At 60.0% G+C, this 24,237-nt stretch overlaps 1 protein-coding gene across 5 annotated transcripts; it reads right to left on the bottom strand.

The window, feature by feature from the left end:
• Positions 1–12: 12 nt before the first annotated feature.
• WDR46 (WD repeat domain 46) lies at positions 13–22,754 on the bottom strand. Of its 5 annotated transcripts, none has more exons than XM_030548025.1 (16): positions 22,515–22,754; positions 19,391–19,576; positions 19,156–19,236; positions 18,866–18,978; positions 18,228–18,315; positions 17,525–17,586; positions 17,038–17,142; positions 16,586–16,736; positions 15,724–15,859; positions 7,601–7,700; positions 5,871–6,024; positions 3,355–3,502; positions 2,541–2,635; positions 2,177–2,272; positions 529–642; positions 69–263 (listed from the first exon to the last, which is right to left on the bottom strand). In XM_030548025.1, the coding sequence occupies exons 1-16, from the start codon at positions 22,722–22,724 to the stop codon at positions 162–164; spliced, it is 1,941 nt and encodes a 646-aa protein (XP_030403885.1). In that variant the 5' UTR covers positions 22,725–22,754; the 3' UTR covers positions 69–161. The 5 variants fall into 5 exon arrangements, with proteins under 5 accessions (XP_030403889.1, XP_030403885.1, XP_030403887.1 ...); XM_030548027.1 differs by having other exon boundaries at positions 19,430–19,576; XM_030548026.1 differs by having other exon boundaries at positions 19,391–19,573.
• Positions 22,755–24,237: the final 1,483 nt, after the last annotated feature.

Raw genomic sequence — 24,237 nt, 5'->3', positions numbered from 1 at the left:
GAGAGTCAGGCATAGCCAATGACAACTTTAATACAAAAATGTCAGGGTCCAGTGTAGGTTGAGTGGGGGACCCCACAGCCCCTACCCCGGAGGGGATGGGTAACGCTCGTTACCCCATCGCCCCCATGGGGGGCAATCCCCTCCCCACAGCCTCCCCAAGGCTATTTCCTGAACCGATCCAACGCCGAACTCTGAGCCCGGGGTGCCGCCTTCCGCTCTTGCTCCGCCGCCTGCTGCTGCTCCAGGCTCTTCCGGATCTTGGTCTGGGGGGAGGGGGAGCAGGGGTGAGCCGGGGACACCCTGTAAATAGCCCAATGCGGAGGAGCAGCCCTGGGATCCAACCCACACCCCAATTCCCAGCGTAATGGAGCCTGGGGTACAGGGGAGATGCCCCTAGATGTCACTGGCCCAGTCGGACGGGGTAGTTGTGGTGGGGGGCAGGAACATGGGAAGTCCCTGAATGAGACAGGAAGTGGAGAGCTGGCTCTTGGGGGTGGGGGATAAAGCCTGACCCAAGGACGGACGTACCCGCTGCTCTTCGTTTGCCACCTTCCTCTTGCGCTGTAGGAGGCTCCCGGCTGAGCTGCGTCCCTTCAGCTTCCGGCGCGGCTGGAATGCCGGCTTGGCCTGGGGGTCGAAGCCCTGGGGGGTGGGAAGGAGTGAGAGTCCTCCTGTATCCCACAATGCACCATGGTCCATCCCCCCCCCCCCCCCCCCCCCCCCCCCCCCGCTCCTGACGTGCCACAGTGACTGTGCCACTGCCTGGTCCCCACTGTCCTACCCGCCCCACTTCCCACAATGCACCACGGTGCCCCCTACGTGACAGCCACAGCATTGCCTGGTCCCCACACCCCGCAATGCACCACAGTGACAGCCCCCCCCCCACTTCCCCCAATGCACCACGGTGACAGCCCCCCACTTCCCCCAATGCACCACAGTGCCCCCTGTGTGACAGCCACAGCACTGCCTGGTCCCCACAGCCCGCAATGCACCACAGTGTCACCCCCCCCCACTTCCCCCAATGCATGTGTGTACAGCACAGCACTGCCTGGTCCCCACACCCGCAATGCACCACAGTGACAGACCCCCCACTTCCCCCAATGCACCACGGTAGCGCGCCCCCCCCCATGCACCACAGTGCCCCCTGTGTGACAGCCACAGCACTGCCTGGTCCCCACACCCGCAATGCACCACAGTGTCACCCCCCCCACTTCCCCCAATGCACCACAGTGACAGCCCCCCACTTCCCCCAATGCACCACAGTCCCCCCTGTGTGACAGCCACAGCACTGCCTGGTCCCCACACCCCGCAATGCACCACAGTGTCACCCCCCCACTTCCCCTAATGCACCACGGTGGTGCCCCCCCCCGCCATGCACCACAGTGCCCCCAGTGTGACAGCCACAGCACTGCCTGGTCCCCACACCCTGCAATGCACCACAGTGTCACCCCCACTTCCCACAATGCACCACGGTAGCGCGCTCCCCCCCACCCCCATGCACCACGTTGCCCCCTGTGTGACAGCCACAGCACTGCCTGGTCCCCACACCCCGCAATGCACCACAGTGTCACCCACACTTCCCCCAATGCACCACGGTGGTGCCCCCCGCAATGCACCACAGTGTCACCCCCCCACACACTTCCCACAATGCACCACGGTGGTGCGCTCCCCCCTGCATGCACCACAGTGCCCCCTACGTGACAGCCACAGCACTGCCTGGTCCCCACACCCTGCAATGCACCACAGTGTCACCCCCCCACACTTCCCCCAATGCACCATGGGTGGTGCCCCCCCATGCACCTCGGTGCCCCCTGTGTGACAGCCACAGCACTGCCTGGTGCCCACACCCCGCAATGCACCACAATGACAGCCCCCCACTTCCCACAATGCACTACGGTAGCGCCCCCCCCCATGCACCACGGTGCCCCTTGTGTGACAGCCACAGCACTGCCTGGTCCCCACACCCCGCAATGCACCACAGTGTCATCCCCCCCACTTCCCACAATGCACCATGGTGGTGTGCCCCCCCCCCCCCCGCATGCACCACGTTGCCCCCTGTGTGACAGCCACAGCACTGCCTGGTCCCCACACCCCGCAATGCACCACAGTGTCACCCCCCCACACTTCCCACAATGCACCACGGTAGCGCCTCCCCCACCCCCCCGGAGTCACTCACCAGCCGCTCCACTCGCTCGTGGTGCTTCTGCTCCATGGTAATGGCATCCACCTGGCCCAGCTGCCCTGGGTCCAGCGTGATCAGCTCCGACGGGATCTGCCGGGGACCAAGCCGTAAGGGGGGGCCTGGATCACCCAGGCTCCCCCTTCCCACAACATCGCCCCTCCTGACGGTGCCCCCACAGACATCCCAGCTACTGACCCTGGTTTCCCCTCCCCGAAGCCCCAGAGCTCCCTCCCTTAGCATGAGCCCCCTTGGCCCCGGAGCAGTAGCCCACCACTGAGATCCAGCTGCCCCCTAGCTGGGGCTGCATGGGGGGAGCCGGGGGGGCAGGCTTGCACACTGTTTGCAGGGGTGATGTTACCTTCTCCAGCAGGGCCTTGACCTCCCACTCCTGCCGCTGCTTCCGGCTCCGGAAAGGGTTGTTCTCCAGGGCATCGAAATTTGCCTGTCCAGCACCTGGGATGGGGAGAGGAGGGGGGGCGAAGAAGACGACAGGAGGTTAGTGGTGGGGAGAGCCATCCCCCCTCTGCCATAGACACAGCCACACAGCCATGCCAGGACCACGCAGGCTGTAGCAGGGGGCACACAACAGGCATGTCAGCTACTGGGCACAGGGAGGGTTATGGGGGCATAGTGGGGGGCCACACCTGGTACCAGGAAGCTGGTGACGCTGTGAGGGATGGGGAGTTGGGGGGGGGCACAATCGGTGGGGGGTCCGTACCTGGCACCAGGTGGCTGGTGACGCCGTGGGGGATGGGGTGGTGGTGGTACAGGGGGGCAGCGGGGGTTCCATACCTGGCACCAGGAGGCTGGTGAAGCTGTGGGGGATTGGGGGTTGGTACTGCAGGGGGAAGGTGGGGGGGTCCGTACCTGGCACCGGCGGGCTGGTGACGCCGTGGGGGATGGGGTGGTGGTGATTGTACAGGGGGACAGTGGGGGTTCCATACCTGGCACCAGGAGGCTGGTGAAGCTGTGGGGGATTGGGGGCTGGTACTGCGGGGGGGGCTATGGAGGGGTTCCATACCTGGCACCAGGAGGCTGGTGATGCCATGGAGGATTGGAGGCTGGTACTGGGTGGGGGCTGGGGGGGTTGGTACCTGGCACCGGGGGGCTGGTGACACTGTGGGGGATGGGGAGTTGTGCTGGGGGAGTGGGGGCTATGGAGGGGTCCGTACCTGGCACCAGGAGGCTGGTGAAGCCGCTGCCGTGCCCCACGCCCAGCACGTCCTCGAAGGGGCAGAAGCGCAGGCCGTGGGCTGTCCAGGGCAGCGTGTGCGACAGGTAGGGCTTGTGAGGCGGCTGCATGGGCACGTCCCGGTACACCTGGGGGAGGGGGCAGACATGGGGGATTAGTGCCTGCAGCAGGACCTGGCTCACAGGGGTGTCAGTGCACAGGGCAGTCAGAGCCACTCCTCAGGTGGTGCCCAGGTTGGAGGTGGGGGACAGATGGGGCCCAGGCTCATAAGAACGTCCACACTGCGTCAGAGCAAAGGTCCATCTAGCCCAGTCTCCTGTCTGCTGACAGTGTCTGGTGCCAGGTGCCCCAGAGGGAACGAACCAAACAGGGAATCACCAAGTGATCCATCCCTTGTTGCCCATTCCCAGCTTCTGGCAAACAGAGGCCAGGGACACCATCCCTGCAATCCTGGCTAATGACCATGACCATGACCATGAACTTGACCATGACCATGAACTTGTCTAGTTCTTTTTTGAACCCTGTTATAGTCTTGGTGTCACAACATCCTCTGGTAAAGAGTTCTGTGAAAAAATACTTAAACCTGCTGCCTATTAATTTCATTTGGTAACTCCTAGTTCTCCACACCAGTCATGATTTTATAGACCTCTATCATATCACCCCTTAGTCGTCTCTCTTTTCCAAGCTGAAAAGTCCCAGTCTTCTTAATCTCTCCTCATACGGCAGCTGTTCCAGACCCCTCGTCATTTCTGTTGCCCTTTTCTGAACCGTTTCCAATTCCAATACATCTTGTTTGAGATGGGGTGACCACATTTGCACACAGTATTCAAGATGTGGGTGATGTGATACAGCATGGCCAGAGGGCAGCAGGAGACTGTTAGCAGGGAGCCAGGTTTGTTATAGATTAACTAGAGTCATGAAGCCAATTAGAGCACCAGCAGTCAGGCATGTGATAAACCCCCTGCTTCAGTCAGACAGGGTGGGAGTTGGAGCAGGGAGGTTTGGTTGGAGCAGAGAGCAGTTTGAAGGAGTTGGAGAAGAGAACAGTATTGAAGAGAGACAAAAGGAAAGTTTGGAGGAGTGGTGCGGTGGGCTGAGAAATCAAAGAGAAACCCTAGGTAAGGGGCACCTGGCTTGTGTAGAAGGAGGGCAAGAAGCCCCTTCCCAAGCTGAAGGGCAGGAGAGGGAAGCAGCACAGGGGAAGGAACCGCTAGTTCAAGTGGTTCACCACAAACCTCAGGGCCTCTGGGTTGGGACCTGGAGAAGAGGGCGGGCCCAGGTCCCTCCCTCTCCACTCCCCTCCCCCAAGGACACTAGTGGGGTAATTAAAATACTGATTCAGAGGCAAGCAATGGCGCCCTGAACCTTCCCCAAGGAAGAGAAAGCGCAAGACCCAGCATAACAGTACCGGCAATTTGCCACAGTGACCACAGATTTCTATAGAGGCAGCATGATATTTTCTGTCCTATTATCTGTCCCTTTCTGAATGATTTGCAATGTTCTGTTTGTTTTTTTGGCTGCCGTGGTACATTGAGTGGATGTTTCCAGAGAACTGTCCACAATGACTCCCAGATCTTTCTTGAGTGGTAACAGCTAATTTAGACCCCATCATTGTATAGTTGGGATGATGTTTTCCAAAGTGCATTACTTTGCATTTATCAACAATCAATTTCATCTGCCATTTTGTTGCCCAGTCACCCAGTTTTGCGAGATCCTTTTGTAGCTCTTCACAGTCTGCCTGGGACTTAACTATCTTGAGTAGTTTTGTATCATCTACAAATTTGGCCACTTCACCGTTTACCCCTTTTCCCAGATCATTTATGAATATGTGGAATAGGACTGGGCCCAATACAGACCCCCTGGGGGACACCACTATTTACCTCTCTACAAAGCAGTGCCCAGCTTTTTTGGAAGGGAGTTGGGGGGAAATGGGAAGTGGGTTTGAGCAATCCCCAGTCTGCGGGGGAAGGATGCAGGACAGATGGGGCCCTGCTGAGCCCAGCGAGAGCGGGGGAATGGCCCGGAATACAAGGGCCTCTCCTTTACCTGCGCCACAGCCCCACAGCTACCCCCAGCTGGCTGAAGGCCCAGTGCCGGTGTGTGTGTGGGGAGTAGTGGGGTGTGTGTGTGCAGGGATGGGGAAGGTGGAATCGTTACCTGCACCACGGCCCCACAGCTACCCCCAGCTGGCTGAAGGCCCAGTGCCAGTGTGTGTGTGGGGAGTAGTGGGGTGTGTGTGTGCAGGGATGGGGAAGGTGGAATCGTTACCTGCACCACGGCCCCACAGCTACCCCCAGCTGGCTGAAGGCCCAGTGCCGGTGTGTGTGTGGGGAGTAGTGGGGGGTGTGTGTGTGCAGGGATGGGGAAGGTGGAATCGTTACCTGCACCACGGCCCCACAGCTACCCCCAGCTGGCTGAAGGCCCAGTGCCGGTGTGTGTGTGGGGGGAGTAGTGGGGTGTGTGTGTGTGCAGGGATGGGGAAGGTGGAATCGTTACCTGCACCACTTCCCCACAGGTGGCTGCCAACAGGCCCCGCTGGCTGAAGCTCAGGTGCCCGGCGCCCACAGGCAGCACCAGCGACTGCACGGGCTGATACGCCCGGAGGTCGTAGATGTGCAGCTTCCGGTCCAGCCCTGACGTCGCCATGTACCTGGGGGGGAGACGGGGAGAGACCACAGCATGACACCATCATGTATCTGCTGGGAGGCAGGGCAGACCCACAGTATGACCAACCCTCCCCAGCCCCAACGTCGCCATGTACCTGGGGGGAAGCAGGGGGAGACACACAGTGTGACCCCCCCCCTTACAGCATCACCCCCAAGCCCTACCTCCCACTCCAACCCCAGCCCTGACATTGCCATGTACTTGGGGGTAGGCAGGGGGAGACCCACAGCACGACCCCCCCCCAGTTCCAACGTTGCCATGTATCTGGGGGGAGGTGGGGCAGACCCACAGCATGACATCCCCCCAGTCCTGACATTGTCATGTACCTGGGGGGAGGCACGGAGAGACTCACTGCATGACACACCCCCCCCAATATCCTGCCCCAGGAAGGTGGGGGGAGATCCACACCGTGACCCTCCCACCCCTTTTCCATATTCCACCCCTGCCCTGATGACATCATTGTCAAGGTAGTATCCCCACTCTGAACCTTAGCATCCAAAAGATGGGGTACCTGCATGAACCCCTCTAAGCTTAATTACTAGCTTAGAAATGATAGAGCGGCCACCACCCAAAAATATAGTGTTTTGGGTCACTTTCTGACTCCCCAAACTCTTCCCTGGGGACCCCAAGACCCAAACCCCTTGGATCTTAACACAAGGAAAGTAAACCCTTTCCCCCGCCGTTGCCTCTCCCAGGCGTCCCCCCCCGGGTTATCCTGGAGAGACTATACAGATTCAAGATCCGTGAATCTAAAACAAAGAGGAAATTCGCCTTCCCCCTCCTCTTTTCCCCCTCACCACTCCCTGAGAGAGAGACAGATTCCTAACACAGAGAGAAATCAGGCTTTTCCTCCCCGCTTCTCTCTTTCCTCCCACCAATTCCCTGGTGAGTGCAGTCCCCCCCCCTCCCCTTGAGTCTTATACAAGGGAAAAATCAATCAGGTTCTTAAAAAGAAACACTTTTAATAAAAGAAAGAAAAAGTAAAAAATTATCTCTGTAATATCAGAAATATCAAAAAATGTTACAGGGTCTTTCAACTTATAGAGACTAGAGAGAATCCTCCCCCCCAGCATAAAACAAGTTGCAGCAAACAGAGATACAATCCTTCTAGCAAAATACACATTTGCAATAAAGAAAACAATCAAAAGACTAAACCACCTTTCTAACTAGTACTTACTAAATTGAACAGAAGAGATTTTTTCAGAAAGATTGGAGGAACCTGGATGCATGTCTGGCCTCTCTTAGCCCCCAGAGAGAACAAAGCAAAAACCCAAAAAACACAAATAAAGGCTTCCCTCCACCGAGATTTGAAAATATCTTGTCTCCTGATTGGTCCTCTGGTCAGGTGTTCCAGGTTTACTGAGCTAGTTAACCCTTTACAGGTAAAAGAGACATTAACCCTTAAACATCTGTTTATGGTAATCATGTAGCTGGGGGAAGTGGGGAGGAGACCCCTCCAGCTCCCCTCCTTTTCCCACATGCACCCCTGCAGCCCCTTTTCTCCGCTCACCCCCTTCAGGCCCCCTCCCCCCACAGCAGGGCTGCCCCCACCAGTCACTCACATTCCGGAGCTGTCGACGGCCACAGCCCGGACCCCCCCTCGGTGGCACAACATCCGCACCAGGGGCTCCTTGATGTTGGGGCTCCACAGGGTCACTGTGCCTGGGGACGGGGCACAGAGCAGGAGGAGTTAATGAGGCATCACCCCCCACTGGGCACAAGGGGTTAGCGAGGGGTGGAGGGGATGGACAGAATCAGGCTCACCGCTGGGGGGTGGGGGGAGAGTGTCACTAAGGGGCAGTCATAGTACTGGGTCTGACTGACCAGGCCAGGCTGCAGGGGCTGGGGGGTGTGTGTGTGGAAGATGCAGCCAGGGGTCCCTAGGGCAGAATGGGGCCACGCTGAGCCCCGTGCATGCTGGAAGGTTGATGGAATATCCCTGTCTGAGCTCCGCCTGCCCCAGTGATGAGCCTGGCTAGGCCAGTGCGCTGGGGCCTGCGGGGCGGGGTGGGGATGACACACTGACACACACAGAGAGTGAGGGCCCTGGGAGAAACGCTCCTAGCAGTGTGGGGCAGGGGACGATGGCTCTGGGGTGAGATGAGCATAAGGGGGTCTCTCCGTTTCTGTACCCATAGTGCATGATGGTGCTGGCCAGGCTGCGGATTGGTTATGGGGTACAGGGGTGTCAGGGGATTATGGTGGGGCACAGGGAGGTTACAGAAACTGTCAGATGCCTGCATCCTAAGAAAGGGGAAAAAAATCATAGGCAAGAGTTGTAGACCAAGCTGGATGAGCAAGCATCTCAGAGAGGTAATTAAGAAAAAGCAGAAAGCCTACAAGGAGTGGGAGATGGGTGGGATTAGCAAGGAAAGCTACCTTAGTGAGGTCAGAACATGTAGGGATAAAGTGAGAAAGGCCAAAAGCCATGCAGAGTTGGACCTTGCAAAGGGAATTAAAATCAATAGTAAAAGGTTCTATAGCCGTATAAATAGGAAGAAAACAAAGAAAGAAGAAGTGGGACCGCTAAACACTGAGGATGGAATGGAAGTTAAGGATAATCTAGGCATGGCCCAATATCTAAACAAATACTTTGCCTCAGTTTTTAATGAGGAGCTTAGGGATAATGGAAGGATGACAAATGGGAATGAGGATATGGAGGTGGATATTACCACATCCAAGGCAGAAGCCAAACTCGAATAGCTTAATGGAATGAAATCAGGGGGCCCAGATAATCTTCATCCAAAAATATTGAAGGAACTGGCACATGAAATTGCAAGCCCATTAGCAAGAATTTTTAACAAATCTGTAAACTCAGGGGTTGTACCGCACGACTGGAGAATTGCTAACATAGTTCCTATTTTTAAGAAAGGGAAAAAAAGTGATCCGAGTAACTACAGGTCTGTTGGTTTGACATCTGTAGCATGTAAGGTCTTGGAAAAAATTTTGAAGGAGAAAGTAGTTAAGGACATTGAGGTCAACGGTAATTGGGACAAAATACAACATAGTTTTACAAAAGGTAGATCGTGCTAACCCAACCTGATCTCCTTCTTTGAGAAGGTGACAGATTATTTAGACAAAGGAAACGCAGCGGATCTAATTTACCTAGATTTCAGTAAGGCATTTGACACGGTTCCACATAGGGAATTATTAGTCAAATTGGAAAAGATGGGGATCAATATGAAAACTGAAAGGTGGATAAAGAACTGGTTAAAGGGGAGACAACAACGGGTCATACTGAAAGGTGACCTGTTAGGCTAGAAGGAGATTACTAGTGGAGTTCCTCAGGGATCAGTTTTGGGACCAATCTTTTTTAACCTTTTTATTACTGACCTTGGCACAAAAAGCGGGAATGTGTGAATAAAGTTTGCAGATGACACAAAGCTGGGAGGTATTGCTAACACAGAGAAGGACCGGGATATCATACAGGAAGATCTGGATGACCTTGTAAACTGGAGTAATGGTAATAGGATGAAATTTAATAGTGAAAAGTGCAAGGTCATGCATTTAGGGAGTAATAACAAGAAATTTGGTTATAAACTGGGGACACATCAGTTGGAAGTAACACAGGAGGAGAAGGACCTCGGAGTATTGGTTGATCACAGGATGACTATGAGCCGCCAATGTGATATGGTCGTTAAAAAAGCTAATGCGGTTTTAGGATGCATCAGGTGAGGGATTTCCAGCAAAGATAAGGAGGTGTTAATACCATTATATAAGGCACTGGTGAGACCTCATCTGGAATACTGTGTGCAGTTCTGGTCTCCCATGTTTAAGAAGGATGAATTCAAACTGGAACAGGTACAGAGAAGGGCTACTAGGATGATCCGAGGAACGGAAAACGTGTCTTATGAAAGGAGACTCAAAGAGCTTAGCTTGTTTAGCCTAACCAAAAGAAGGTTGAGGGCGGATATGATTGCTCTCTATAAATATATCAGAGGAATAAATATTAGAGAGGGAGAGGAATTATTTAAGCTTAGTACCAATGTGGACACAAGAACAAATGGGTATAAACTGGATACTAGGAAGTTTAGACTTGAACTTAGACGAAGGTTTCTAACCATTAGAGGAGTGAAGTTCTGGACCAGCCTTCCAAGGGGAGTCGTGGGGGCAAAAGACCTATCTGGCTTTAAGACTAAGCTTGATAAGTTTATGGAGGGAATGGTATGATGGGATAGCCTAATTTTGCCAATTAATTTGGCAATTGATCTTTGATTGTCAGGGGATGGGATGTTAGATGGCGGGGATCTGAGTTACTACAGAGAATTCTTTCCTGGGTGCTGGCTGGTGAGTCTTGCCCACATGCTCAGGGTTTAGCTGATCGCCATATTTTGGGTCGGGAAGGAATTTTCCTCCAGGGCAGATTGGCAGAGGCCCTGGAGGTTTTTCACCTTCCTCTGCAGCATGGGGCACAGGTCACTCGCTGGAGGATTCTCTGCAGCTTGAGGTCTTCAGACCATGATTTCAGGACTTCAGTAACTCAGCCATAGGTTAAGGGTTTGTTATAGAAGTGGATGGGTGAGATTCTGTGGCCTGCTTGTTCAGGAGATCAGACTAGATGATCATAATGGTCCCTTCTGGCCTTAAAGTCTATGAGGTCTCACCGTTGCTCTGCCCCTGGTGGACAAGGGTGGTGACTGGGCGGGTGGTTGGTTGGTTATGGGGTATGGGGGAGTAGCAATGGGGCTGGGGGCAGTGGTGGGGTTGGGTTGGGCGTAGCAGTGGGATTGGGTCAGGGTTGGGGGTAGCGGTGGGTCAGGTTGACGGGGTAGCAGTGGGTTTGGGGTGGGGATGAGGTTGGGGGATAGCAGTGGGGGTTGGGGTAGTGATAGGTTTGGAGTGGGGACGGGGTTGGGGGTAGTGGTAGGTTTGGAGTGGGGACGGGGTTGGGGGAAGAGCTGGGCACAGCAGTGGGGGTGGGGGGTAGCAGTGGGTTTGGGGCGGGGTTGGGGGGAAGAGTTGGGGTTAGCAAGGGGTTGGTGGTAATGGTGGGGTCGGGTTGGTGGTAGCAGTGGGGTTGGGGGTAGTGGTGGGGTCAGGTTGGGGGGGAGCAGTGGGTTTGGGGCGGAGTTGGGTTTAGCAGTGGGTTTGGGGTGGGAACAGGGTTGGGGGAAGAGTTGGGGGTAGCAGTGTGGGGTTGGGTGTAGCAGAGGGTTTGGAGTGGGGACGGGGGGTAGCGGTGGGTTTGGGGCAGGGTCAGGGGAAGAGTTGGGGGTAGCCGTGGGTTTGGAGCGGGGACAGGGTTGGGGGAAGAATTGGGGTACCAGTAGGGGTGGGGGGTAGCAGTGGGTTTGGAGCAGGGACGGGGTTGGGGGAAGAGTTGGGGTACCAGTGGGTTTGGAGTGGGAACGGGGTTGGGGGTAGCAGTGGGTTTGGGGCAGGGTCAGGTTTGGGGATAGCAGTGGGCTTGGGGCAGGGTCAGGGGAAGAGCTGGGGGCAGCAGTGGGGGTTGGGGTAGCGGCGGGGTTGGGGGAAGAGTTGGGGGTAGCAGTGGGGTTGGTGGTAATGATGGGGTTGGGTTGGTGGTAGCAGTGGGGTTGGGGATAGTGGTGGGGTCGGGTTAGGGGGTAGCAGTGGGTTTGGAGTGGGGACGGGGTTGGGGGAAGAGTTGGGGGTAGCAGTAGGAGTTGGGGGTAGTGGGGTTGGAGTGGGGACAGGGTTAGGGGGTAGCGGTGGGGTCGGGGATAGTGGTGGGGTCGGGTTGGGGGTAGCAGTGGATTTGGAGTGGGGACGGGGTTGGGGGAAGAGTTGGGGGTAGCAGTAGGAGTTGGGGGTAGTGGGGTTGGAGTGCGGACAGGGTTGGGGGTAGCGGTGGGGTTGGAGCGGGGTTGGGGGAAGAGTTAGGGGGTAGCAGTGGGGTCAGGGGTAATGGTGAGGTCTGGCTGGGGGTAGCTGTGGGTTTGGAGTGGGGACGGGGTTAGGGGAAGAGTTAGGGGTAGCAGTGGGGTTGGGGGTAGCAGTGGGCTTGGGGCAGGGTCGGGGGAAGAGCTGGGGGCAGCAGTGGGGGTTGGGGCAGCAGTGGGATTGGGGCGGGGTTGGGGGAAGAGTTGTGGGTAGCAGTGGGGTTGGTGGTAATGATGGGGTTGGGTTGGTGGTAGCAGTGGGGTTGGGGATAGTGGTGGGGTCGGGTTAGGGGGTAGCAGTGGATTTGGAGTGGGGACGGGGTTGGGGGAAGAGTTGGGGGTAGCAGTGAGTTGGGAGTAGCAGTGGGTTTGGAGTGGGGACGGGGTTGGGGGAAGAGTTGGGGGTAGCAGTAGGAGTTGGGGGTAGTGGGGTTGGAGTGGGGACAGGGATGGGGGTAGCTGTGGGTTTGGAGCGGGGTTGGGGGAAGAGTTAGGGGGTAGCAGTGGGGTCAGGGGTAATGGTGAGGTCTGGCTGGGGGTAGCTGTGGGTTTGGAGTGGGGACGGGGTTAGGGGGTAGCAGTGGGGTCAGGGGTAATGGTGAGGTCTGGTTGGGGGTAGCTGTGGGTTTGGAGTGGGGACGGGGTTAGGGGAAGAGTTAGGGGTAGCAGTGGGGTTGGGGGTAGCAGTGGGCTTGGGGCAGGGTCGGGGGAAGAGCTGGGGGCAGCAGTGGGGGTTGGGGCAGCAGTGGGATTGGGGCGGGGTTGGGGGAAGAGTTGTGGGTAGCAGTGGGGTTGGTGGTAATGATGGGGTTGGGTTGGTGGTAGCAGTGGGGTTGGGGATAGTGGTGGGGTCGGGTTAGGGGGTAGCAGTGGATTTGGAGTGGGGACGGGGTTGGGGGAAGAGTTGGGGGTAGCAGTAGGAGTTGGGAGTAGCAGTGGGTTTGGAGCGGGGTTGGGGGAAGAGTTGGGGGGTAGCAGTGGGGTCGGGGGTAGTGGTGAGGTCTGGCTGGGGGTGGTGGTGGGTTTGGAGTGGGGACAGGGTTGGGGGAAGAGTTGAGGGGTAGCAGTGGGGTCGGGGGTAGTGGTGAGGTCAGGCTAGGGGTGGTGGTGGGTTTGGAGTGGGGACAGGGTTGGGGGAAGAGTGAGGGTTAGCAGTGGGGTTGGGGGTAGTGGAGGGGTTGGAGTGGGGACGGGGTTGGGGGAAGAGTTGGGGGTAGTGGGGCTGGAGTGGGGACAGGGTTGGGGGTAGCAGTGGGGTTGGGGATAGTGGTGGGGTCGGGTTAGGGGGTAGCAGTGGATTTGGAGTGGGGACGGGGTTGGGGGAAGAGTTGGGGGTAGCAGTAGGAGTTGGGAGTAGCAGTGGGTTTGGAGCGGGGTTGGGGGAAGAGTTGGGGGGTAGCAGTGGGGTCGGGGGTAGTGGTGAGGTCAGGCTAGGGGTGGTGGTGGGTTTGGAGTGGGGACAGGGTTGGGGGAAGAGTTGAGGGGTAGCAGTGGGGTCGGTGGTAGTGGTGAGGTCAGGCTAGGGGTGGTGGTGGGTTTGGAGTGGGGACAGGGTTGGGGGAAGAGTTGAGGGGTAGCAGTGGGGTCGGGGGTAGTGGTGAGGTCAGGCTAGGGGTGGTGGTGGGTTTGGAGTGGGGACAGGGTTGGGGGAAGAGTGAGGGGTAGCAGTGGGGTTGGGGGTAGTGGAGGGGTTGGAGTGGGGACGGGGTTGGGGGTAGCGGTGGGTTTGGAGCGGGGTTGGGGGAAGAGTTGGGGGGTAGCAGTGGGGTCAGGGGTAATGGTGAGGTCTGGCTGGGGGTAGCTGTGGGTTTGGAGTGGGGACGGGGTTGGGGGGAAGAGTTAGGGGTAGCAGTAGGAGTTGGGAGTAGCAGTGGGTTTGGAGCGGGGTTGGGGGAAGAGTTGAGGGGTAGCAGTGCGGTCGGGGGTAGTGGTGAGGTCAGGCTAGGGGTGGTGGTGGGTTTGGAGTGGGGACAGGGTTGGGGGAAGAGTGAGGGGTAGCAGTGGGGTTGGGGGTAGTGGAGGGGTTGGAGTGGGGACGGGGTTGGGGGTGCGGTGGGTTTGGAGTGGGGTTGGGGGAAGAGTTAGGGGGTAGCAGTGGGGTCAGGGGTAGTGGTGAGGTCTGGCTGGGGGTAGCTGTAGGTTTGGAGTGGGGACGGGGTTGGGGGAAGAGTTGAGAGGTAGCAGTGGGGTCGGTGGTAGTGGTGAGGTCAGGCTAGGGGTGGTGGTGGGTTGGAGTGGGGACGGGGCTGGGGGTAGCGGTGGGTTTGGAGCAGGGTTGGGGGAAGAGCTGGGGGGTAGCAGTGGGGTCAGGGGTAATGGTGAGGTCTGGCTGGGGGTAGCTGTGGGTTTGGAGTGGGGACGGGGTTGGGGGGAAGAGTTAGGGGTAGCAGTGGAGGCTGGGGGTAGCGGTGGGTTTGGAGCGGGGTTGGGGGAAGAGTTGAGGGGTAGCAGTGGGGTCGGGGGTAGTGGTGAGGTCAGGCTAGGGGTGGTGGTGGGTTTGGAGTGGGGACAGGGTTGGGGGAAGAGTGAGGGGTAGCAGTGGGGTTGGGGGTGGTGGTGGGTTGGAGTGGGGACGGGGTTGGGGGTAGCGGTGGGTTTGGAGCGGGGTTGGGGGAAGAGTTGAGGGGTAGCAGTGGGGTCAGGGGTAATGGTGAGGTCTGGCTGGGGGTAGCTGTGGGTTTGGAGTGGGGACGGGGTTGGGGGGAAGAGTTAGGGGTAGCAGTGGAGGCTGGGGGTAGCGGTGGGGTTTGGAGCGGGGTTGGGGGAAGAGTTGAGGGGTAGCAGTGGGGTCGGGGGTAGTGATGAGGTCAGGCTAGGGGTAGCAGTGGATTTGGAGTGGGGACAGGGTTGGGGGAAGAGTTGGGGGGTAGCAGTGGGGTCGGGGGTAGCGGTGGGTTTGGAGTGGGGTTGGGGGAAGAGTTGGGGGGTAGCAGTGGAGGCTGGGGGTAGCGGTGGGTTTGGAGCGGGGTTGGGGGAAGAGTTGGGGGGTAACAGTGGGGTCGGGGGTAGTGGTGAGGTCAGGCTAGGGGTGGTGGTGGGTTTGGAGTGGGGACAGGGTTGGGGGAAGAGTGAGGGGTAGCAGTGGGGTTGGGGGTGGTGGTGGGTTGGAGTGGGGACGGGGTTAGGGGTGCGGTGGGTTTGGAGCGGGGTTGGGGGAAGAGTTGGGGGGTAGCAGTGGGGTCGGGGGTAATGGTGAGGTCTGGCTGGGGGTAGCTGTGGGTTTGGAGTGGGGACGGGATTGGGGGGAAGAGTTAGGGGTAGCAGTGGAGGCTGGGGGTAGCGGTGGGGTTTGGAGCGGGGTTGGGGGAAGAGTTGGGGGGTAGCAGTGGGGTCAGGGGTAATGGTGAGGTCTGGCTGGGGGTAGCTGTGGGTTTGGAGTGGGGACGGGGTTGGGGGGAAGAGTTAGGGGTAGCAGTGGGGTTGGGGGTAGTGGAGGGGTTGGAGTGGGGACGGGGTTGGGGGTGCGGTGGGTTTGGAGCGGGGTTGGGGGAAGAGTTGGGGGGTAGCAGTGGGGTCGGGGGTAATGGTGAGGTCTGGCTGGGGGTAGCTGTGGGTTTGGAGTGGGGATGGGGTTGGGGGGAAGAGTTAGGGGTAGCAGTGGAGGCTGGGGGTAGCGGTGGGGTTTGGAGCGGGGTTGGGGGAAGAGTTGGGGGTAGCAGTGGGGTCAGGGGTAATGGTGAGGTCTGGCTGGGGGTAGCTGTGGGTTTGGAGTGGGGACGGGGTTGGGGGAAGAGTTGGGGGGTAGCAGTGGAGGCTGGGGGTAGCGGTGGGTTTGGAGCGGGGTTGGGGGAAGAGTTGGGGGGTAACAGTGGGGGTTGGGGGTAGCCGTGGGGCGGTCTCACCGTTGCTGTGTCCCAGGTGGATGATGGCATTGGCTGGGTTCTGCCCCATCACGCCCAGGCGTCCCCCCCGGGTGCAGATGGTGGCAACCTCCTTCCCCACTGAGATGTCCAGGTACTGCAGGAACCCCGTCTCGCTCTGCACAGAGCACGAGGGGTCAGTGGGGCACCGGCCCCTAAGCCCTGGCGCCCAAGCCCACTCCTGGCTTTACCACATTGGCCAGCAGGAGCCCTGGTGTCCAGGCCCCCCTCTTTTGCTGTGGTGGGCAGCAGGAACCCTGGCATCTGGACCCCCCTGCAGCAGGAACCCCCCATTCACCGTGATGACCAGCAGGACACACCCCCATTCGCTCTGGTGGCCAGCAGGAAGTAGAGGGGCAGGAACTCCATGCGCAGGACACCCCCCGCATCCCGCGGTGGCGAGCAGGACCCCCTCGCCACACACAAACACACAGCGGTGGCCAGCAGGACCCCCCTTCCCTCCCCCCACCCCACTCATGGCAGCGGAGAGCAGGAAGTGGTAGGGCAGGAACTCCATGCCCAGGACCTCCGACCCCCACGGTGGCCAGCAGGACCCCCCACACACACACACTCACGGCAGTGGCCAGCAGGACCCCCCCCACACACACACTCACGGCAGTGGCCAGCAGGAAGTGGTAGGGCAGAACTCCATGCCCAGGACCCCCGACCTCCACAGTGGCCAGCAGGACCCCCCCAACACACACACTAACGGCAGTGGCCAGCAGGACCCCCCCACACACACACTCACGGCAGTGGCCAGCAGGAAGTGGTAGGGCAGGAACTCCATGCGCAGGACCCCCGACCCCCACAGTGGCCAGCAGGACCCCCCCACACACACACTCACGGCAGTGGCCAGCAGGAAGTGGTAGGGCAGGAACTCCATGCGCAGGACCCCGTTGAAGCGTTTCAGACAGTTCAGCTCCACGCCCTGGTTGTCGTAGACGTACAGCCAGCGCCGCTGGGCCACTGCGAACATATTCTCTGTGTGTAGCCACCTGGGGACGGGGGGGACACCACAATGTGTCCCATTGCACGACTCAGCCAAAGCGCAACTTGCCAAACACTGCCTGTGCAACATGCCCCCTCGTGCAACCCAACCAGCCTCCCTGGCCACAAACGGGCAGGGATGCGCACACTCACGTTCCTGATGCACGCCCACAGGTGCGATGGGCACGTCCTGTTGATGCACCGTTACACCTGCAGGGAGCAGCGGATGCAGGGCCCCCCCCCCAACTCCTCCGTGTTGCACACCCCTGGTGGCCCATCCGTGTCACACACCCCTAGTCACACACTCACGTGACATCAGTGACTGTCTCCATGACGTTGATCTCACACAGCAGTGACTTGGTTTGCCAGTCCAGGGCTGCCACGTGGCCCCGCCGGCCCCCCAGCAGCAGGTGCCTGCGGGGGGAGATGGGAGGGGTAAGGGGAGCAGCTGGGGAACCCCCCAGCTATGCACCAGGGTCCTGGCCTGGGGAGACTCATCTTCTAACACACACAATCCAGTCTCTGTATATCTCCAGACCTGCCCCTCTGGGACCCCGCTAGGACCCGCAGAGCAGCTCAGGGGAGGCCTGTGGGGTCAGGGGTCCCTGACCCAGACCTTCCACCCCACAGGAGAACCCAGACGGGCCCTGCCTCTCAAACCGCACCCTAGAAGACCTGCCACCTAGGTATAGCCGACCAGCCCCCACTCCTTCCCCACTGATTCCCACCTGCCCCATGGGTCCCCCTCCCTCATACTCTCCCTGCACATGCTCCTCCCTGCCCACGCCCCACTCACCGGCCAGGTCGGGTATAATCCATCCTGTAGGGGCCAAACTGGTTCAGTGTCAGCTCAAAGTGCTATGGGGGGAGAGACCTGGTTAGACTCTAAGCCCAACCCCGGGTGAACTCCCCAGAGACACTGCCCCGGGATCCTCCTACTGACCCCCCCCCCTCCCACCACTGAGATGCTGTCCCAAGATTCCTCCCCCCAGGTCGCTGCCTCCCGGGTGAACTCCCCAGAGACGCTGCCCCGGGATCCTCCTACTGACCCCCCCCCACCACTGAGATGCTGTCCCAAGATTCCTCCCCCCAGGTCGCTGCCTCCCGGGTGAACTCCCAACTGAGACGCTGCCCCGGGATCCTCCTACTGACCCCCCCCACCACTGAGACGCTGCCCCGGGATCCTCCTACTGACCCCCCCCACCACTGAGACGCTGCCCCGGGATCCTCCTACTGACCCTCCCCACCACTGAGATGCTGCCCCGGGATCCTCCTACTGACCCCCCCACCACCACTGAGATGCTGCCCCGGGATCCTCCTACTGACCCCCCCCACCACTGAGATGCTGCCCAAGGATACCGAGAAAGGCTCTCCCCCTCCCAATACTGCCCACTGACCCCCGCCATATCCTAGGGATGACCCCTCCCCCTGCCATTCCCCCCACCTCACAAAACACATGCACACACCCCCCTCCCCCGGCGCCTGGGGGCGTCTCTGACCTTGGTGGCGCTGGCGATGTCGGCGGCCTCGGCAATGTCGGCCTGGGCGATGGTGCAGGTGTCCTCACCGGGGTCCCCCTCCAGGAACCTGTGGGGGTGGGTGGGGGTGAGAGCCAGGAATGGAGCCGGCACTGGTGGGGGAGGGAAGCCGGCCAGGATTGGGTGTGTGTGTGTGGAGCTGGGTGGGGGGGGTCACCTATCCCATCGGGTGGGGGGAGAACCAGCGCGTAGCCCAGCTCAAGCGGCAGCCCCGGGCGGGGGCCCGAAGGGAGGGGATGATGGGGGGCACTGGGGGGAGAACCAGCGCGTAGCCCAGCTCAAGCGGCAGCCCCGGGCGGGGGCCCGAAGGGAGGGGATGATGGGGGGCACTGGGGGGAGAACCAGCGCGTAGCCCAGCTCAAGCGGCAGCCCTGGGCAGGGGCCCGAAGGGAGGGGATGATGGGGGGCACTGGGGGGAGAACCAGCGCGTAGCCCAGCTCAAGCAGCAGCCCCGGGCGGGGGCCCGAAGGGAGGGGATGATGGGGGGCACTGGGGGGAGAACCAGCGCGTAGCCCAGCTCAAGCCGCAGCCCCGGGCGGGGGCCCGAAGGGAGGGGATGATGGGGGGCACTGGGGGGGCAGGGGAGAGGAGACACTCACCCTGGCTCCTCGGGAAGCAGCAGCTCCATGCGCGCTGCCTGCTGCACTGCCAGCTCCACCTTCTGCTCCAGCAAGGCCAGATGGTCCCGGAGCCGCTGGCTGGACACCTCTGCCTGGGGGGGTGGATGGACAGACACACAGACGGGGTGAGAGCCACACGTGGCCCTGTTCCTCCTGACCCCCACCACTGGGGGTCAGTAACCATGGGGGACCCCCTCCCAGGGATGACCTTGCCTGGCAACCCCCAGGACCCAGCTGCCCCTCAATTTCCGCCACGCCCCTCGACTCACCAGCTGCGATTTCTGGCCCCGCTGGAATTTCTTCACCTTGTGCTGAGGGAGGGGGGCGGCGCCAGGGAATGGGTCCCTCTTCTAGGGAGAGAAAGACAGACGGAGAGTGTGTGTGGGGGGTGTCTGCTACGGGCCCCCATCCCCCCAAGAGCCCCAGCAGTACTCCCCTTTGCCGTGCAATCCCCCGGCCCTCGTCCTCCCCCCATGGCCAGCCCCCCAGCATTCCCAACTTTACCCCCGAGATCTGGCCTGCAGCCTCTGACCCGTGCAGCACCTTCCTGGCCTGCAGGCTCCCCTCTGCCCCAGCCCGTGGCCTAGTCTTCTCATTGTGGCGCCTCTTGGCCTTCGAGGGGGCACCTGCGGGGGTGTCCGGCGGGGGGGGCCCTTCCCAGTAGCGCTGCAGCTTCTTGGTCATCTTCTTCTTCGGGGGGCAGGAGAAGAGAAAGCGGTGATGAATCATGGGGGTGAATCAGTTACCCCCAGCTCGCGAGGTGGGGAAATTGGTGAGGGGGTGAGACATGGGGGGAGTCAGTTCCCCCAGCTGGGCGTGGGGGGCAGAGGACACAGACTAAAATGGCCCCCCAACTTGTGGGGAGATACCTGCCTCACAGGGCAGAATAGCCAGGCACTCCCACTGGCCTGATGGGGAGCAGCCCCCACCACGAGGGGCAGAACCACTAGCCACAACACATTATCGTGTGTGGGGGGAACTGCCCTCCAGCCCCCCCACCCCGACCGGAGAAAGACTTGCCCCTCTGCGGGGATGGAGCTGATCCTGCTGTAGCCCCTGGAAGAGGGCCAGCCCTGCCCCCCAGATCACTCCTCGCGGGACACCCCACAGATACAGCCAGCCCCCACCCCCTGCCCCCAGGTTACTAGATGAGCCATAGAGACCCCACCACCTCACGGACATGGCTGGGGGCAAGAAACACCCCCAAACCCTGTAATTGGGTGCTCACCCCCGGCCCGTGTTAGTGACCTGCCCCCTCCCTGCTAATGACATGGGGTAACCACCACCCCCCTGGGGGGAATCCCAGCCCCAGAGACACAGGGTGGGAACTGCCCCCCCACATCGAAACCCGGCTCCACAGACACAGAGTGGAACTGCACCGCCCCCACGGGGAACCCTGCCCCACAGACACAGGGTGGGAACTGCACCCTCCCATGGGGAATCCCTGCCCCACAGACACAGAGTGGGAACTGCACCCCCCCCACGGGGAATCCCTGCCCCACAGACACAGGGTGGGAACTACACCCCCCCCCACGGGGAATCCCTGCCCCACAGACACAGGGTGGGAACTGCCCCCCTCACGTCGAAACCAGCTCCACAGACACAGAGTGGAACTGCACCCCCCCCACCCACGGGGAACCCTGCCCCACAGACACAGGGTGGGAACTGCCCCCCCCAAGGGGAATCCCTGCCCCACAGACATACAGTGGGAACTGCACCCCCCCCATGGGGAATCCCCGCCCCACAGACACAGGGTGGGAACTGCCCCCTCCCATGGGGAATCCCCGCAGACACAGGGTGGGAACTGTCCCCCCCTCACGGGGAATCCCTGCCCCACAGACACAGGGTGGGAACTGTCCCCCCCACGGGGAATCCCTGCCCAACAGACACAGGGTGGGAACGGTCCCCCCCCACGGGTAATCCTCGCCCCACAGACACAGGGTGGGAACTGTTCCCCCCCCCACGGGGAATCCCCGCCCCACAGACACAGGGTGGGAACTGCCCCGGCCCACGGGGAATCCCCGCCCCACAGACACAGGGTGGGAACTGCCCCGGCCCACGGGGAATCCCCGCCCCACAGACACAGGGTGGGAAGTGCCCCCCACCCACGGGGAATCCCGCCCCACAGACACAGAGTGGGAAGTGCCCCCTCCCACGGGGAATCCCGCCCCACAGACACAGGGTGGGAACTGCCCCCCACCCACGGGGAATCCCGCCCCACAGACACAGGGTGGGAACTGCCCCCCACCCACGGGGAATCCCGCCCCAAAGACACAGAGTGGGAAGTGCCCCCTCCCACGGGGAATCCCCGCCCCACAGACACAGGGTGGGAACTGCCCCCCACCCACAGGGAATCCCGCCCCACAGACACAGGGTGGGAACTGCCCCCCACCCACGGGGAATCCCGCCCCACAGACACAGGGTGGGAACTGTTCCCCCCCCCACGGGGAATCCCCACCCCACAGACACAGGGTGGGAAGTGCCCCCCACCCACGGGGAATCCCCGCCCCACAGACACAGGGTGGGAAGTGCCCCCCACCCACGGGGAATCCCCGCCCCACAGACACAGGGTGGGAAGTGCCCCCTCCCACGGGGAATCCCCGCCCCACAGACACAGGGTGGGAAGTGCCCCCCACCCACGGGGAATCCCCGCCCCACAGACACAGGGTGGGAAGTGCCCCCTCCCACGGGGAATCCCAGCCCCACAGACACAGAGTGGGAAGTGCCCCCCACCCACGGGGAATCCCGCCCCACAGACACAGAGTGGGAAGTGCCCCCTCCCACGGGGAATCCTGCCCCAAAGACACAGAGTGGGAAGTGCCCCCTCCCACGGGGAATCCCGCCCCACAGATACAGGGTGGGAAGTGCCCCCACCCACGGGGAATCCCCGCCCCACAGACACAGGGTGGGAAGTGCCCCCCACCCACGGGGAATCCCCGCCCCACAGACACAGGGTGGGAAGTGCCCCCCACCCACGGGGAATCCCCGCCCCACAGACACAGGGTGGGAACTGCCCCCACCCACGGGGAATCCCCGCCCCACAGACACAGGGTGGGAAGTGCCCCCCACCCACGGGGAATCCCGCCCCACAGACACAGAATGGGAAGTGCCCCCTCCCACGGGGAATCCCCGCCCCACAGACACAGGGTGGAAACTGCCCCCCACCCACGGGGAATCCCGCCCCACAGACACAGGGTGGGAAGTGCCCCCCACCCACGGGGAATCCCCGCCCCACAGACACAGGGTGGGAACTGCCCCCTCCCACGGGGAATCCCCGCCCCACAGACACAGGGTGGGAAGTGCCCCCACCCACGGGGAATCCCCGCCCCACAGACACAGGGTGGGAAGTGCCCCCACCCACGGGGAATCCCCGCCCCACAGACACAGGGTGGGAACTGCCCCCTCCCACGGGGAATCCCCGCCCCACAGACACAGGGTGGGAAGTGCCCCCCACCCACGGGGAATCCCAGCCCCACAGACACAGGGTGGGAAGTGCCCCCTCCCACGGGGAATCCCCGCCCCACAGACACAGGGTGGGAAGTGCCCCCCACCCACGGGGAATCCCGCCCCACAGATACAGGGTGGGAACTGCCCCCGAGAGCAGGGGGCTCACTGCCCCGGCACTCACCTTCTTCCCTCCCCCGGCTGACCCCCCGTGCGCCCTGCTCCCAGCCACCGCCTCCATCCTCAGCGCCTGGACCGCGTGTAGCCTCCAGCTGCGGGCCAGGTTCTTCCGCTCCCGGCCGCCGCACCCAATCATGGAGCGAGGCGACTGAGCCCGCGGCCAATCAACGTGGCGACAACCCGCCCCGTAGTGAAGCCCTAGAGGTGACATCATGGGTGAGGGCAACTCAACGGCGCCAAGAGGTCTGGGCAAAGTCAAGCGGCGGCCATCTTGGATGAGGGCACAGGCCGAGGCCGTCCCTTTACAGACCCATTGACAGAGAGGCCAGTGAAATAACCACAGCCCACGTGACAGGGGGACCTCACCAGGGTCACGCTACCGGGCACAGAGATGCAGCCACCTCTGGGGAGTGGCAGGGGGTTTCACAGATTCCAAAGCCAAAAGGGACATTTGTGGCCATCTAGTCCAATCCTAGGCCAGCAACCAGCCCCACCAAAATCCCTAGTGCAGAATTCGTTTTCGAGAAGCACCCAATCCTCATTTAAAACCCAGCCGTGTCCAAGAATCCACCCCCACCCACCTGTGGAAATTGGTTTAATTACTCTCAGCATTACAAATTGATGATTTCGGTGTGAGTTCCTGTAACTCCAGCACCAGCCAGTGAATCCTGTTGCCAGACGTTTGATTGGCAAGTAGATACCTACGGAGGCTGTCACCCATTCACCTTGTTAGCCCCACCGCTTGGCCTCCTGGAGCCTAGTGCTGGATGGCCTTTTCCTTCCTCTCTTCCTTCTCACAGCTCCAGCTTATCAACAGCCTCCTGGAATTGTGGGCAGCAGAACGGGACACCTGATTCCAGCAGCAGCTGTGCCAGGGCCCCCTCCGGAGGGAAAATAATCTGTTCACAACTCCCCTTTCTGCAGCTCAGCAGCCTGTGAGCACTTTTGCCCAGCATCCCCCAGGCAGCCCACATTAAAAAGTGTTCTTAAAATGTAGAAGTCTGTTAGTTCTATACTTAGGGATATATGTAAAGGTGCATATATCCCTAAGTATAGAACTTAGGGATATATGTTTATTTTCAAGTTCTAGAAGGAACTCGCCACCAGTGAGCTTCCCCACTGTCTGCAATTTGGGGGGCGTGCCATAAACAGATAGCTAAGGGTTAATGTCTCTTCCACCTGAAGCACCTGACCAGAGGACCAATCAGGAAACCGGATTTTTTCAACTTTGGGTGGAGGGAGTTTTGTGTCTGAGTCTTTGTTTTCTGTCTGCCTGCTTTCTCTGAGCTTTGGAGAAGTAGTTTCTACTTTTAATCTTCTGTTTCTAAGTGTAAGGACAAAGAGATCAGATAGTAAGTTATATGGTTTCTTTTCTTTGGTATTTGCATGAATATAAGTGCTGGAGTGCTTTGATTTGTATTCTTTTTGAATAAGGCTGTTTATTCATATTTCTTCTAAGCAATTGACCCTGTATTTTGTCACCTTAATACAGAGAGACCATTTGTATGTATTTTTCTTTCTTTTTATATAGCTTTCTTTTTGAGACCTGTTGGAGTTTTCTTTTCTGGGAAATTTCAGGGAAATTTCGTCTGTACTCACCAGGGAATTGGTGGGAGGAAGAAATCAGGGGAGATCTATGTGTGTGTTGAATTTGCTAGCCTGATTTTGCATTTCCTCTGGGTGAAGAGGAAAGTGCTTTTTGTTTCCAGGACTGGGAACGGAGAAGG

This window comes from Gopherus evgoodei, unplaced genomic scaffold (genome assembly GCF_007399415.2).
Source record: "Gopherus evgoodei ecotype Sinaloan lineage unplaced genomic scaffold, rGopEvg1_v1.p scaffold_80_arrow_ctg1, whole genome shotgun sequence".
Lineage (NCBI taxonomy): Eukaryota > Metazoa > Chordata > Testudines > Testudinidae > Gopherus > Gopherus evgoodei.
The sequence above is the reverse complement of the archived record's forward strand: the minus strand, read 5'-3'. Positions and strand labels throughout refer to the sequence as shown.